The sequence below is a fragment of the Phalacrocorax carbo genome, chromosome 12 (assembly GCF_963921805.1).
Source record: "Phalacrocorax carbo chromosome 12, bPhaCar2.1, whole genome shotgun sequence".
Taxonomy (NCBI): Eukaryota; Metazoa; Chordata; class Aves; order Suliformes; family Phalacrocoracidae; genus Phalacrocorax; species Phalacrocorax carbo.
The window spans coordinates 15,685,010-15,700,667 of record NC_087524.1 but is presented as its reverse complement, the minus strand read 5'-3'; the positions used below and the strand labels follow the sequence as shown (position 1 = coordinate 15,700,667).

The following is a 15,658-nucleotide window of genomic DNA, read 5'->3' as shown; positions in this document are numbered from 1 at the left end:
AAAGGCTTTTTTACTGGAGAAATTTGTCATTAGCTATGTTGGGAGTTCTGCCTCAGCCTGGAGCATTGAAAGAGGCACATAAAGCCTGAGAACTATATTTTTGCTTTCGTTTGGTGTAACAGTAAAAATGGAGCTGATCAAAGCTTTCTTCATCAGTGTGTTTCTTCATTAGGACTCTAAACAACCTGTAGAAATGCCCAGTTGCTATAAGTATTTTCAAGATTCCAGGAAATAAAGAATTTTCTGACAGCAAGCAAATACATTTTTTGAACAGCTAAAACTGAAATCAACAAAAAAATCACAAGATAATATTTTTCACACCATGAAAAATATACCCTAGAATCAAAACCACTACTCAGGCAGCTCTGAAGACAGTCTGTATATTTTATTCAGCGCACTTTATCCACAGCTTCATTTTGTAGGATCGTACATCTTAAATATATTTGCAAAGACATTATTTAATGGGCAAATTTTTCAACAATGCATGATGCTTCTCAAAGGAGTACTGATTGACTTCAACTTCCAATGATTTGACAGTATTGGGCATTTATATTGGCAGTATTGGCTGAAGTAGGTCAATCAAATAATGGAAGAGTCTATAATGACCCTTTTAATTTTTAATAATAGAAGTCATGACACAGGTAAACCAAAATAATTATTCTGAGCTTTGCTTCTTTGTTAATACAATTTTTATACAATTAAGGACCTTGGATAATGGAAAACTCTCTGAAGTGCAGGGCTTGATGTTCATTATATGTCTCATCGTAACATTTGTTTGAGTTTTGTGAATGAAAGAAATCTAGCATGCGCATTTCTACACACCACAGAAATCTCTAATGAAGAACAATTTTGCCTTAAATATCATTACTACATTAAAATATGACAAAAAGACAGTGCACAGATTCTTCTAGTTGAAATTTGTAAGTGGGTGTTGCAAATACCCAGCAAAGACTAGTTACTGCTGTGGTACTTAACTGGACTGGTATCTCCAAAGCAAATTAAATCCCTGGCACTATCACAGACTACCTCTGTGGCCTTAAGATAAGCATTTTAATCTCTCAGCACCTTGATATCTCACCTGTAAGAGAATAATACTAGCTTTTTTTGTCTGCTTTAAAGTGGATGATATTTCTAAGCCTTGCTGTGTGTACAGTAGGTATCAAACAATAGGATGCTGATCTCCACTGATGTTGCTATGTACATGAGGAAATAAAAAATTACCTGCAACCAACTTCCTGCCTGCCTCAGACCTGAAGTGGGCACTTTCCTTCCCAGTGGGCTGTTAGAAAAGACCACAGAGAGTTTGACCATAATTGCTTTGGTTTTCAATTTTTCAGTTAAAGAGAGCACTGAAGTACAGATTTAAAAAAAACGCTGCAAGTATGGCTGCTGCTGTTGGTGAGCAATATGATATTTCTCTGTGGTACGAAAGCAAAAGTTGAGCATCCTTATGCCTTCTTCCATTGCAAAGTAAAGTAGAGTTACGTCTGTCAAGGCCACCCTAGATGTATCTAGGATGTACACTGTAGGGGGAAATTTTATTTCAGTGCAGAAATCAAGCCGTTCTTAAACTTGACACAGGGGCCATGAGACAGAAATTTGCTCTGCTACAAGTACGCTGAATTAAAAATCAGTTATTTGCACGAAGACAAATGCCATCCAGATTGTCTCCACATTCACATTTCCATCACTAGACCAGACACGTGAGCTGTGAGATCTTCCATAAACATTTATGGGTTAAAAAAAGAGAAGGGCTCTCATACTAGTTCTAAATGATACTCTATCAAGCTAAAGCAGATTTCAATCCTTCCAATAGGCTTCCTACACTTGGAAAGTTTCTATTGGTTTAAGGCTGTAAGACACAAGTATTTTGGAAGTCACTTTTAATGTTCAATGAAATACTGTTCAAGCATTGTTCTTAATTTTTGCAGTCACAGATATTATTCCTCATTTATTTTGGACAGACAGGGTCACAGCAAGGTGTGAAGCGATACATAGCAGGGGGTGATGAGGGAAGAACTGGAGCAGAACTCAGTCCTACTCTTGCTACCCAGTAGAACATGATGCTTTATCACAAATGCTGAGGTCTAACACATACTTTTTCCTCCACACAGAAATTAAGTATTTTAGAACTAGGCTCTGTGTGGGCACAGGTAGTCATTCCAGCCAAAGTCCGCATTGCCAGTGATCCATCATACAAGATGATGCAAAGGTATACAGGTCAGCACAGGACAGGCATTTGTGCTGAATTAAACAAGTCATTATAATCCTCTGAAAAGCTAAAAATTGCCTGAAGCTTCACCCACAATTTGGTGATGCACAATTCTGGTGTGCTGCCCCTGCATGAGACTGCTGAACCTCTTGGAGGCATGGCTGCTCTTGCTCAGGGGTCAGTCTTACCCCCATCCAGCTGACATTTAGTTAGATATGCAGATTGTCCATTCCTGCATAACCTTAGTAAACCTTGCCTTTTAATAAACCCTGCCTCCTCCTGAGATAGCAGCATTAATTAGTCGACAGTTGCACTACCACGAATGTCTAATCTGCAGCTGCATTCCCTAATCTGTACAACAGATATTAGAGAGCACAGACTGGGAGTTTTTGCTGAACAATTACACTGTATAACACAAATAATCACAAAAAGGAGGGACACTACTTGTAACAGCCAACTATTTGGTGATTCTGTCCCTTGGTCCTGGGCCATTCATGTTCTTGCCATGTGAAACCTGTGAATATGCATTTTCTACTTCTTGGCCATGACATGACATACTCCACAGCTATCTCTAAATTTTGTTCCTGTGCAGCACAATAGAGCATTACAGCCTGTCTTGTCTCTTCTTTTTCCTCTTTACCATGCTCAAGTGTATCATTTTCTTGGGCACTCCTTTCAAAAACTTCCAAGAGAATCTGAAGCAGAGTCCAGCACGTTTCACAAAGGCTACCTGCAGCTGAGAGTGCTTCCTACAAGTATTTCTGACCTCCAAAAAAGCCAGAGTCATTAGCTGAAGGAGGGAGAGGAGAGGCTGCCACTGATGGAGAATGCCTAAATTACTCCATTTCAGTGCCATGTTGGCCCCAGATTGCAGGACTGTTTGGAAGTGGGTTATACCCACTAATAAGGTTACCCTACAATAAGGCAACTGATTGATGGGTGCAGTGCAGCTGTAAAATAAAGGTTACACTGACCAGGTTAGCAGCTGTGGATGATTAAGGCCTAATCATCCATCCATTACAGTGCTGCAAATCCACTGATTTCTGCTTGTTGTTATACAGCTACACCAGTACCACTGTGAGCAGCCCTTGTCAAGTCTGTCCTGGTTGGCACTCTAGCTATCTTCTCCACTGCCAGTGAGGACTGGGGAGGATGTATGGCAAGAAGACTATTTTCCTTGAGGTTATGAACCAATGAACTGCTGAATGTGTGAAGGTAGGGAAGAACATGCAAGGTCAGCAGCGACAAGGGCTGTGGTCCACGCACACTCCACCTCCATGCTGTAGCACAGGGTAGGCAGAGAGGCTTTGTCCAGCCTGCAGAACTGGTCATTTCAATCACCTGCCAAAATCTGAAAGGAAAGCTTTCATAGGAACTGAACTAAATAGTTTTGTAGCTAAGTAGTTACAAATGCTATTCATTTCTCTGCCTCATTCTCTGCATGTGCCTTGTTCACGAACGTATTGTGGTACTAGCCACTCTCATGCAAAGTTCAAAGCTGTAGTCAGGCTGGTGTAAAAATTATTATAAAAATATCTGTTCATTTTTTAATGATTTTTGAGACACTATGGATAAGCACAAGGTTAAAACTATGTATTTTTTCAGACTGATAAATAAAGGGAGGGAGAGACACAGCAGGGGAGATATTCATTGGCTCTATAGGATTGTGGGGCTAGCACAGCTGCACTCACAGCCTCACTCATAAAGCTTGGTAAGAGTTTGAAAAAAATAACAGAGCAAATCAGTCAGTTATACTGGGCACAGCAGCCTTTTGCCTGCTCTCTTCACTGGAAAGGATTAGGCAGAGCCTTCAATCTCCCCTTGCCAGTGCATCCTCCTCACAAAGTGCCCTGTATCAAGTGCTGTGCTATTTGTATAGTTTCTTACCAATTTCACTACAAGAAAAAACATAATGTGCATCTGACACACAAAACCTTATCAGCTCTGCCCTGAAACTGTGCCATGGTTGGAACTGTGTTGTTGACATCCCACAGCAAAGCCATCATCTAGCCTTTCCTTTGCTAGGACTTTCATGAATTGTGAACCAGCTCACTAAGCCAGGTGTGCGTTTTTTCCCAGCACTCCATGGAAAGAGCTGGGCTTTAAATAAGAAATATTTTTAGCAGAACTTACTTCTTGAATGAAACCAATTTGAAATGTATTCCTAAAAATCTACACCTCCGGTAGTTATAGAAAAAGGGGAAAAAAAGCCTACAGAACTTCCAGAAAACCTAAAATAAAGTAATAATTGGCAGACTTGTATGAATAGAACATCCCATTTCATCCTGTCAAACTCAAGCATTCAAAGCCAGTGCCTACCGAAAGCCAGCAACTCCATACCTGATTAATAATCTAAACCACTCCTGAACAACTATATTTGGCTGAAAAATAAAAACTAAGAACCATGTGTCACCTATTTGAAAAAGAAACTTGCTAGGCATCTTAACAAACTGCACGCTAATCTTGAACTGAGCAACTGATTCTCCTTAAACTGTGATATTTTGCTGAAATTTTGCAAAAGTAACGGCAATAACAATTATCACTGAACAGATTATCAGTGTTAAGGAAGAGTCTTTGTAATGATAACTCAGATATTTTCTGTTTCATTTATAATAATCACAGTTTTTGCACTGCTTTTTAACTGATCACATACACATTGTTATTAGGAAATACTTACTTCAGGGGTTTTTTTTGCCAATGGTTTCTACAGTTAATTGATAAATGTGTTAACTGATATTTCCCACTAAACATTTCTCAGAAGAAAGGCAGATACTGGTACCAAGATACAAATAACGCTTAAAGGAAACCCAGTAATCCTTAAATCTAATTTAGGGCCACTTTGCCACTAAGGCATTAATTTCTGCTGTATGAGAAAAGAGTCTGTTGCGCAGAACACTGGGACGATGCGCTCCCTGATTTTTCTTCTCATGCTTGTTGGGCATCTGAGCTTGCAAACCTGCCCCTGTGATGGCAATCACACTCAGCCCTGTGCAAAAAACCTGTAGGAAGTTTCCAGGAGGAAATCTCAGCTCACAGCACTGACGTTCACACTGGTGTGTTGCCACCCTGCTCCTGACAGCGGCAAAGGGAGATGCTACAAGAACATCTACTGCCCCACTGTCAAACCTAGGGATGTATAACGCATGTCCTGGCAGCTGGCTCCAGGGGAGAGGTGTCACCCTGTGCCTTGGCATGGGCAGCACCAGGCTCGGTCCTGAGATGCGCAGGCACCTGGAGAGGCCTCAGCAGGGACATGCACCCGCTTATTTAGGCATGAAGAAAGAGCGGAGGTCATATTACAAAATGAGGTAACTGTGCTATTGAAAAAGTCACTGACAACGTGGAGTGTACTCTCATGGTTTGGCAGGTTGTGGAAATGATGATCGTAACAGAGGAAAGTAAATATCAATAGGGCAATAATTTAGACATTTAGGAAAATCCAGAAAAATACCTAAAGAACTATTGTGAAAATACTATTTGATATTATGTTACTTTGCCTGTGGATAAGCTATCATATCCTCACAAAACAATACAGAAAATCCAGTAACAAGAATCTGTTTTCCTCCTCAACTTGCAGCAATATTTGTAGAAAAGCACTTTTGCAGTGGTATACTTACACCTGTGCAGGTGGTATGCAGTAGGAAATAAGGGGAAACGCGAGAGAAATTAAACTATCTCATTTAAAGCTTTTGTGTTTAGATCAGTTCCACAGATTGTATAAGGGTTTTGAATTCATAACACTGTGAGTCAAACCGCCGCTTAGCCCTCAGCTGGATACTCTTCTCTCAGATTGAAATGAAACACTCGGACTATATATATATATTTAAAAGCTATAAAACCTAAGAAAAGTAGTTTTGGCTTCAAAATCTGAAATATCTAGTGTTAATGGTTTTACAAGGACAAATTTCAGCCACATATTATTTTCTGAGAGGAAAAAAATCTTCTTTATAAAAATAGATTAAACAAGAAATATGAAAATTAGTGATCTGACTAAATACAATTTATTTCCTGCAGATTTTCGTCTTGTATTCTGTTTAGGAGGACTGCAGCTGCTACTGTGGGGAAAAGTCACACAAAACACTAACAATTAAATCAGATTAATCATTAATATAAACAATTTAAATGATATGATAGATACTTTTTAATCTCCATGTAAACATCATGAGTGCTTTGATTTTGGGGAAGAGGTAAGTCATTGATGTCAGTGCTTATACCCTTGATACTGGCTGAAATAGATTTTCTATAAAGCACCATTTAAACGCATTTCATTCAAGACATTGTATATATGCAAGAATTTAAAGACAACAGTTTGAAGGCTGGGGTAGATCATGTACTGATGGAAATCTGTGATCCACTGAACTCGGCGATGAACACGGCATCAGCAAAGTTTGACACTAGTTCTTTTTTTTTTACACAAAGTCCCCACTGATTCTTACCTCAGATGACTCCAAATCATTGAATACCAAATCGCACCAAGAGCTGTGCATCTCTCTGAAAGCAAGGCGGGGATCTGAACCCTGCCTACAGTCTCAATATCACGCTTGCCTAACATAGGTATAACAGTTATATCATCAATTCACAGTGCTTCGTAAATGCTATGTTGTAGTGTCTTTTGGCCCCATATAGCTGTATTGAAGATGTTTCAACACCATTTCAGCAGAAGTTTCTATAAAAACCTGAGGTCTCAGTAGCTGGAGGAAATGTGTATGATACTGAATGTATCAGATGGTTCATGTGCTGCTTAACAATTTATTTTGGAAAGGATGTAGGTGTTTTTCTAAACATGTTCATCAAACGTATTTCACTAAAATATTCCTCCAGATAAAGTAAGAAGGCCACTAGGCCAGGGTCACAATATAATTAAAAATACTTTGTTTGAAATACTAGTCTGGACTAAAACATCAGTCTAAATTCTTAACTGAGTAACGGAGCAGAAATAACATACCTGTTTGTCAGTGGCCCTATGAAGGGGTTAGTGATTAGCTGCACTGTTGCTTTTGAAGCAAACAGGAGACCGACTTGAACATTTTCATTCAGCAGGTCCTTATCTTCCTTAGGGCAGTCAGATGGGGAAGCAGTCACATTTACTATCATTTGTTCGGTCTGAGTATGATGCAGCTCTCTGGGTCGTGTCTTATCAGATTCGTTTCCAGTAACCATCGTTGAATTGTCGTAGTAGGAGAAGATGCTCTGAAAATTGTCCATCACTGTTGAGACTACAGTTGGCTTAGTAGTCTGGATTTCTGTGGCATTTTTCTCATGTTTGATGCTGTAAAGGTAACTGGGAATTATTGGCACTGGAAAAACAAATAGAATATATTGGCATCTTACTATCAGGTTATTTGTAAATGGAATCACCAAATTTTCTTTTTTGCTTTGCCATCAATTAGGAAACACAGACTTTCCTACAGAGCACATCAGTAAAGATTTTGAACAGTGGAAACATAGAACTGAAATATAAGTTTACTCATGGGAAAAAAACCACACCCATAACTCAGAAGGGCAGTTTAAAACAAAAAGTTCTTTTACATTAGTCTTTATTTTCTGCCAGTTTTCATAAACATAAGACTTTCTATACAGACATCGTGCAGAAAGCAAAATATAAGTAGCATCAAAGCCCATGCCTGAAGAGTCTCTTTGTTGCACACAACTGCACAAATCCATTTATTAGATTGTGAAAACACGAAAGGTGAGAAAAGCATCAAATCTATTATTAAACCATATATATAAAATACAAATATTAAAAAATGGAATAAAACACATTTCTAAAATAAACCACAAAAATATTGATAATTAACAGCCATAAGGAAAAAACCGTAACACTTCCATATTAAGTAATCAAAACTAATGTGTTGATGTTTGCATATCTCATTATTTTTAAAAAATTTACATTGAAAATGAACTCTGTCCCAGCCAAAACCATGACAACAGATCATTCAGGAGGGACCTTCTTTAGATGCTTTAGGATCTTAGCTGCAATTTAATTGCATTAATATGTATCTCAGAAATTAACATTTCAGAATATGTGAAACAGATGTCACGTCCATTCAGTTTAGCACTTATGACAGAATATCCTCTCCTTGTCTTGCATCTCTTTGTGAAAAAAGCCACTCTTTCAGTAGGTCTGGAAACTATAATAATTTCTAGGGCTTCTAGCATACATATTGCTGAATACGTAATTAAATATTAATAACTTTATAAGGAATCATACTCATGTTAAAAAAACCTCCAAAATTGACTTGCTGAAAATATATATGCTTTTAGTTAAGATCTACATTGTGGCATCAGCTTTTAAGCTGAAGTCGCCCATGAAATTCGGGAGTGTGGTTCAGAAGCTGGCACTGCAGCGTCGTGCGAGAGCCGGCTCTGCACAGCCCGATTCACTTACGAGAGAAGCATGTGCATTCGTGTGTGCGCGTCCACAAACCACCAACCTCTCTGAACCCTTTTCTTTAAATTCATATAAACGTTTGAAGGTGAGAACTTCCAAAATTACCAGTGAAAAATGTGTTTTATTTGAGTAGATTCCTAAATCTTGACACAATGCTGGTAAAGCCAGTAAAAGTTGCATCTTCGACTTTGATCAAAACTTGGATTATTTTATTAAACCAACTCATAGAAGTGCTTTTCTTAAAGCCCAGTTAGACAGTTTTCTCACTAACCTATCAAATTTAGAGCAGAGTGGGGAGAAAGGAAATATCGCAAGGAAACAGGCATCTCCAGTGTTATCTAGCCTGTTGGTTCAGTTGTGTGACCACAGGAGAAAAAACGATGATGAGCTAAAAATACTGTCATCTGTCATTCGTGAAGTATAAGTGGCGTCTAGTAGAAAGAAGGAATTGTGAAGACCTTTTTATACCATTCCTTATGCTGCGTTTAACATAGAAATAAAGTGAGACTGATGCGTATGGCAGTGTGTTTGCTATTCCTAGAATATAATTCGTGTTTAAAAAAAAAAATCAGCGCTTGAAAATGTTTGGTTTGAGAGCATTAATCATGCGTTCAGGGAGTACATCTGTCACAGAAGATTATTTCTGGCATAAATCTGGACGGGAAGAAAACAACCAAAAACCGTGCTACCTACCGACTACCGTAAGCAGCATGTTGTCCAGCAGCAAGGCGATGAACACGATGAGCAGGATCAGTTTTCTGGACTGCCGGCTCTCCCGCAGCCAGCGGAAGAGGCTGAGCTCGCCCCAAGCCATGCTCCCGGCCCCGCGCCGCCGGCTCTGCCTGCGGGGAGACAAAGGCCATCAGGGGCGGCAGCTCCGCGCCCCCCCGGCGCCCGCAGGAGCCCCGCAGCCCCCCGGACCCGCACCGCGACCCCCGCCGCGCCGCGCCGCACCCGTCGCCCACCGCCCGGCTCCTCCCGGCTCCTCCCGGCCGCCCACCGCCCGGCTCCTCCCGGCTCCCCCCAGCCGCCCACCGCCCGGCTCCTCCCGGCTCCTCCCGGCCGCCCACCGCCCGGCTCCTCCCGGCTCCTCCCGGTTCCCCCCGGCCGCCCACCGCCCGGCTCCTCCCGGCTCCCCCCAGCCGCCCACCGCCCGGCTCCTCCCGGCTCCTCCCGGTTCCCCCCGGCCGCCCACCGCCCGGCTCCTCCCGGCTCCTCCCGGCTCCCCCCAGCCGCCCACCGCCCGGCTCCTCCCGGCTCCTCCCGGTTCCCCCCGGCCGCCCACCGCCCGGCTCCTCCCGGTTCCCCCCAGCCGCCCACCGCCCGGCTCCCGGCGCAGGTCCCCGTCCAGCCGCACGCTGCCAGCCGGCCGGGCAGGAGCGGGGAGGAGGAAGAGGAGGAGGTGAAGGCGGCACCTCAGGTCCCCGTGCGAACCCGGGGAGCGCTGGAAGCGGCGCTGGGTGGGGGGGTGGGGGGGCGGGGGGGCCCACACCCCTTCCTGTCCGCTCCCCGGGCCGCGGTGCCCCGGCGCAGGCAGCGATGGTGCGGGCAGGGTTCCCTGCCTGCGGCTCCCGGCCGCGCCGCCGCCTCGCTGTGCCCGTCGAGAGGGCTCGAAACACGCACAGAGGGCAAAAAAAGTTGCTGCTCTTATGAGCTTACGCTTGAACACGCGAGCAGTCTGCCCCATCGGCGAGCCAAGGCGAAATAGTGCCACTGATCGATTCTGTTCCTAAAATTATGAATTTGCACCGTTTGGCATTTAATTTGCTCCTTTTTCTTGTCTGCTCTGCGCAGAATTCCGAGTGTCGTACCCTGCCTGTGACATTTGGTCCTCATCATTACAAATTATTTTTCTTCTCAGTCTGTGTTAGAAACCAGATTAACTGCGTTGAACTGATCAAGACACACGTTTTAACAACGATTTGCATTTAAATAATTAAAAAACCCCATTGTCTTTCATATCACGCAGTGCACCGCTTCCCTTTAGTCACCCAGTACTCAGCTTTGGAAACTGTTCTTGGTTTCACAGTCTTCACTGAGCTTCACTTTCAGTAAAGCCTACTGATGAGTTCAATGGTCCCAGAAACAAACAAGCTGAGGACATAATCACTGTGCAAATCTTTTATTTCTTCAACTACACTGCCTGCTGTGTGTGCTAACCTGTTCAGCGGTTTCCATTTCTGATGTGATGCGATGTCATTGCTAATGCAGGTTTCTTAGGAAGCAGTGCTCAAACTCACGCTGGTGCTTCTGTGGCAGCAGTCATTTCAGTGCTGTGAACACCCAGGTTCAGCAATAACAAAAGACATTTACACTGGGAAGTTTTGCCAGTGTGAGGTAAATGTCTATGGCCCAAATTGCTCTCTTAGGTCCCGATCCATCTCTGGATGAAGTTTAATAGGCCTTGGGAATGGGAATAAATTTTCAGTACGTGGTGTTATTGGCTATGCACAGATTTTTCTAAAAATAAAGTGGGAGAGGGTATGCTGATAGCACATCTCTCTTTTGTTTGCATACAGGTAGCTTTGATTTTATTTGACATGTCCATCATGGATTGTTTTCTTATGTGATCTATTATTCCAGTACATGATAAATAACAAGCAAGGCTATTTACAAGCTATTGATTCTTGAATATTGGCTTATAAATGGTTTGTTTTTTCCAAACTTTTTAAACCAACAACCTCAGGACTTGGACACATTCATGAGTGAAGTTGATTTTCCAAAACTGAGCTTCTGCTTCTGTACTCAGAAGAAATAGAAAAGTATGATCTACTGGACTGGGGAGAAATGTTTCATCTTCCAAGTATCAGATCCTGAAGGCACTTGACAGCAAAGTGCACTGTTTTGTTGAGAACTTGTGTGGACTGCAGTAGGAGAAGTGGAACACTGGCTCTGGTGAGCAGCAGAGGCAGCATTAATAGGGAATGCATGTCAGTGAAATGTCAATAGCAACATTCTGCCAGGAAAACATGGGTCTGCGTATTCTGTGTTCCCAGCAGTTCACAGGAGAGTTTACTGACAGCGGTGCTGCTGTTCCTGTCACCTGTCAGAAAGCAGATGTGGAGAGAAAGAAGATGCTTTTCCAGACATTTCTGATGAGGGACATGATTGCAGAAGCGACTTGCTTCTCTCTCTGTATCATCTACGTGACAAGGTGAACTCACCTTCCCCCTGCCTCCCCTCCCAGTCCTTTTTTCTAGAGCATTTCTCTTCTTCATCTGTCTGTCGCTGTGGTGCTGACACTCACACTGACAGCATCTGGCCACTTTGTTTTGCTGGACTTTACATCACTCCTCTTTTCTACTGTTCTAGTTTCTCTTGCCTTCACTCAAATGATTGTTTAATAAATAATGCTAACATATATATGCAAAATCATGCCTGTGCTATTAGCATGGATAGCATGAGAGCAGTTGAGTACGTGTATTTGCATGCAAAGATGCCTACTCGTGAACGGATACTATTTCTTTAGTAATGTAGCCGATGAAATTGTGGGTACCTCTAGGAAATGAGCAGGAACCTCCTAGGTTTGCTGCTCTGCAGGTGTAAGCTGTATTCAGGCAAATAGTGATTCCTTCACTAATATTTATCTTGGATCAGGGCTCTTTGTGTCTACTGAATAACAGGCAGAAAAGGAATAGGACCACAGCCAAATCAGCAATTACTTTTCGGAAGCTGTTGATGATTTGGTTTTCACAAAATCACAGAATGGTGGGGGTTGGAAGGGACCTCTGGAGCTCACCCTGTCCAACCCCTTGCCTGAGCAGGCACACCCAGAGCAGGGGGCACAGGACCGCATCCAGATGGGGTGTGAATGTCTCCAGGGAAGGGACCCCACAGCCTCTCTGGGCAGCCTGTGCCGCTGCTTTGTGTTTTCCTATTGAACTTTTTACTATTATATAATTGTTAATTGAAATTTATCAAAAAGGAGGGACGAAAAGATGTGGGATTTTTTTCCAGTTGTTATCTGAGCTTTCAACAGAACTGTTGAGCAAAATTTCATGCTTTGAAAAATGCTGGTCAGCTCCACCTCTTTTGTTAAGTCTTTACCTTTTATTAGATTTAATTATTCTTTATACACATGCTTATTGTAACCAGGTTTAATAATATTATCACTTTATTAATTTTGGATAAGAAATAACTATAAACTCTGAAATGAATTCCAAAAAGCATATATTTATTTAGAAATCAAAATTCTGAGGACTTATCAATACTCTCTTCTGAGTGAAACACCCCATAGCCATTAAGGCATCGTCTTAAAGGCACAGAGCATCATAAAGCTAGAGATTAAAAAAAAATCTTCTAATGTGGTGTCTGACTCTCGGGCTTTGGCAGACTGAATGGTAGACTCTCCTGAATCACCTCTGCGGTGCCATGGAGCCTGCAGAGCCAAGTGAGCTATGCAGTCAAATAAAATAGTCATAAACACAGAGGCAATGATACTGCAAATGATCACCAGCCTGGAAATGATGTGGAGAATAGTACTTAATAGTGGTCAACATTTTGACCTCAGCTGAAAATTCCTCTGTGGCAAGATGTCCTGGATGCTGTCATGGGAAGTGGCATGATGTCATCACAAGCACCAGTGTCATTTTGCTTGTTTGCCTATAGGTTCCCTAAATGCTGAACTTCAGAAAAAAAATACACTTCTGGTTCTCACCATGCAGGCTGAGAAATACACTATCTTGCTGGCTTCTTTGGGAAAAGTAACCCCTTTTAAAGCTTTCTCTTTTTAAGATTTACATTTATTTTTAGTGCTTGGAGTTTGATTTGCAATAATTCATAATTATCTTAGCTTTCTGTATGAATTAATCATTTGCAGTTATTGCTATTGGGGAAAATTCCTGCTATAAATAATTCTTACAATTTAAGTTGGAAGACATACCTGGCAGCTTATATTTTACTAATAATAAGTAATATACTTAGTCAGCTTTTTCAACCTTTGTAGCTCTTTCAAGATGTTTTTTCTTTGTGCCTGACAGTCATGCTACTAATTACTCTATAGTAACACTGTGTGGTAGTTAGTTCCACTGAATAATGCATCTCCTCTTCTCCAGGCACTGAGGATATGCATTGTATTTTAATTTTCTGCCATACAGCCTACAGCAAGTATATGTGTGAATGTGTATAATTATGTTTATGAATGTTCACCGTGGCATGTAACGGTCAGAGGAGAGATAAAAAATGAAGAAATTTTGTTTTTAACTGGGTCACTTATCAGTTAATCTATAATGCTAAACATTTATTTAGCTGAACAGCTGTGTGTGTGATAATCGGGTCTGAGACTATGAGGGGGTCATCTTTAGAGTGAGAAAGGCTCGGGGTGGAGAAGGGGAGCATGGGGGAAGAAGAGATACTGCACAGCTCATGTGCCTCTGCTAAAAAGAAGCAAAACATCACTTTGCACAGAAACAATGTTAATGTTAATGTCAGAACATAGGGCAGCCATTTTCCCATGCGCCAAGAAACTGTGGCGGGAGGTGCAGACACTGTTTTAGAGATGTAGGAAGGCTGTAGTGGAAGAGGAGTAGAAGGAGAGATGAAGATAAATAGGTGATGCTTTGTTGTGATGTTTATGGGAAGTGATAGACATCAGGAGACATACAGATGTGTCATGGAGAAAATCCTGGATGACAACACTTAACAACACAGTCTGTCTCTATGCAGTAAATAAGCTAACCTGTTAAAAAGCAAAGTTTTGCAAGTTAGGGTACTTATTCTAAAATATTGTTCACACATAGTCTTGACCCAAAGGAGCAGCAGCACCCTGAGGTGCAGTCCCTTTGGGTTTTCTCCATACCATTCACACTATAAAAAAAGAATCCAAAAGCCAGTATGGTTGGGAAAGAGCATTGCAAGAGTTTCAATGAGGGTTTAAAATTTTCAGAGTGTTTCAGAACTAGGAAATTTTATTCTACAGCACAACAACCCTCCTCTAAAATTCACTTTTTAAACTATTCTGCTATTCACATTACAAATAACATTCGGCTGTTCTGGAGTTGGGGAAGTGATTGAGTAGAAAACCACCACTTACCCTGCTCCGTGTCTAAACCCCTGAAGAAAACACATAGCCTGTAAGACTTAAGCTAGCTAGTTAAAGCATGAAAACAGTATTTAGCTGTATATGGGTACAGTAGCTAAAGTAATGGCAGAATAAACACCATTAATGCTTCATCAGTGCAACAGTCTCCTGGAATGCCTCAGGTGCATTACCCCGCCTTTTAGACTTGCTTGAAAATTTAACCTAAAGAAACCCAAAACTGATGAAGGAGGGTTCAGATATCAGCACTGGCCTTGATTTCTCCTCCTGTCTTCCAGTGCTAGGTTACTATTGCCTGTCTGTGACACGAGAGGAGGGAAGGGCAGTTCCTCTTGGTCCCACACCCCAGAACATCATCATTTCTCTGCTGGCTTTTTGCACCCAGAATATTTTTCCTTCCTGAGAGCAAGTGCTAGCAAGAGCTGCCTGATGCTGAGGATTTAAGGTGACTGTCCTTGGGATCTGTCTGGAGAGCCGTCGCACTGCAAGATGGCCAGGGAAGATATTTTTAGCATTTTCTGTGGCAGGCTTTGTCTAACCACTCTGGTGTTACTGACCACAGGTTAGTGATGGTGAGGTCTAGCTCTGACATGTTTCATTGCTCTGACAAGAAAAGAGGGTCTGCCAAGCACATTAAAAGCTGCAAAATAACTAGGCTAAATAACACCTTGTTTTATCTGTCCTTTCCAAGCTGGTATTCCTTTTGCAGTGAACACAGCCCTGAGGGCAACGCACTGTTAGCTCTGTGATCAATGGGAAGACATGCTGGCCTCAGTTTTACAAACCTAGTTATTTTCTTCAGAAATCTGTCTGAAACTAAAATACATCTGACCAAAAATCTTTCCTATCCCTGGAGCTTAGAGGAATTCAGTCACTGCATGTAAATTGTGTTTATATTGACCACTTACTTACATGTCTTTTGAAACTGGTGCCTTTTAGGTGGCTTTGCAAGAAAACACAGTCCCCTCCAGGCACAAACTGTGAACTCCATATATTAAGAAATATGGTTAGTAATAAA

General features: G+C 41.8%; 1 protein-coding gene across 4 annotated transcripts in view; it reads right to left on the bottom strand.

Moving 5' to 3' along the window:
• Window positions 1–10,106, bottom strand: part of SLC18A2 (solute carrier family 18 member A2) — a 30,981-nt gene extending 20,875 nt beyond the window's left edge. The window contains exons 1-3 of one of the 4 annotated variants that reach the window (XM_064464243.1): window positions 10,019–10,106; window positions 9,297–9,445; window positions 7,158–7,509 (exon numbers count right to left, since the gene is read on the bottom strand). In XM_064464243.1, coding sequence (XP_064320313.1) covers window positions 7,158–7,509; window positions 9,297–9,417 — 473 coding nt within the window. In that variant the 5' untranslated portion in view covers window positions 9,418–9,445; window positions 10,019–10,106. Of the gene's footprint in view, window positions 1–7,157; window positions 7,510–9,296; window positions 9,446–9,557; window positions 9,605–9,923 lie in introns of those variants that run through there. The other 3 variants (XM_064464242.1, XM_064464244.1, XM_064464245.1) reach the window with 3 other exon arrangements.
• Between the last annotated feature and the right edge of the window lie 5,552 nt (window positions 10,107–15,658).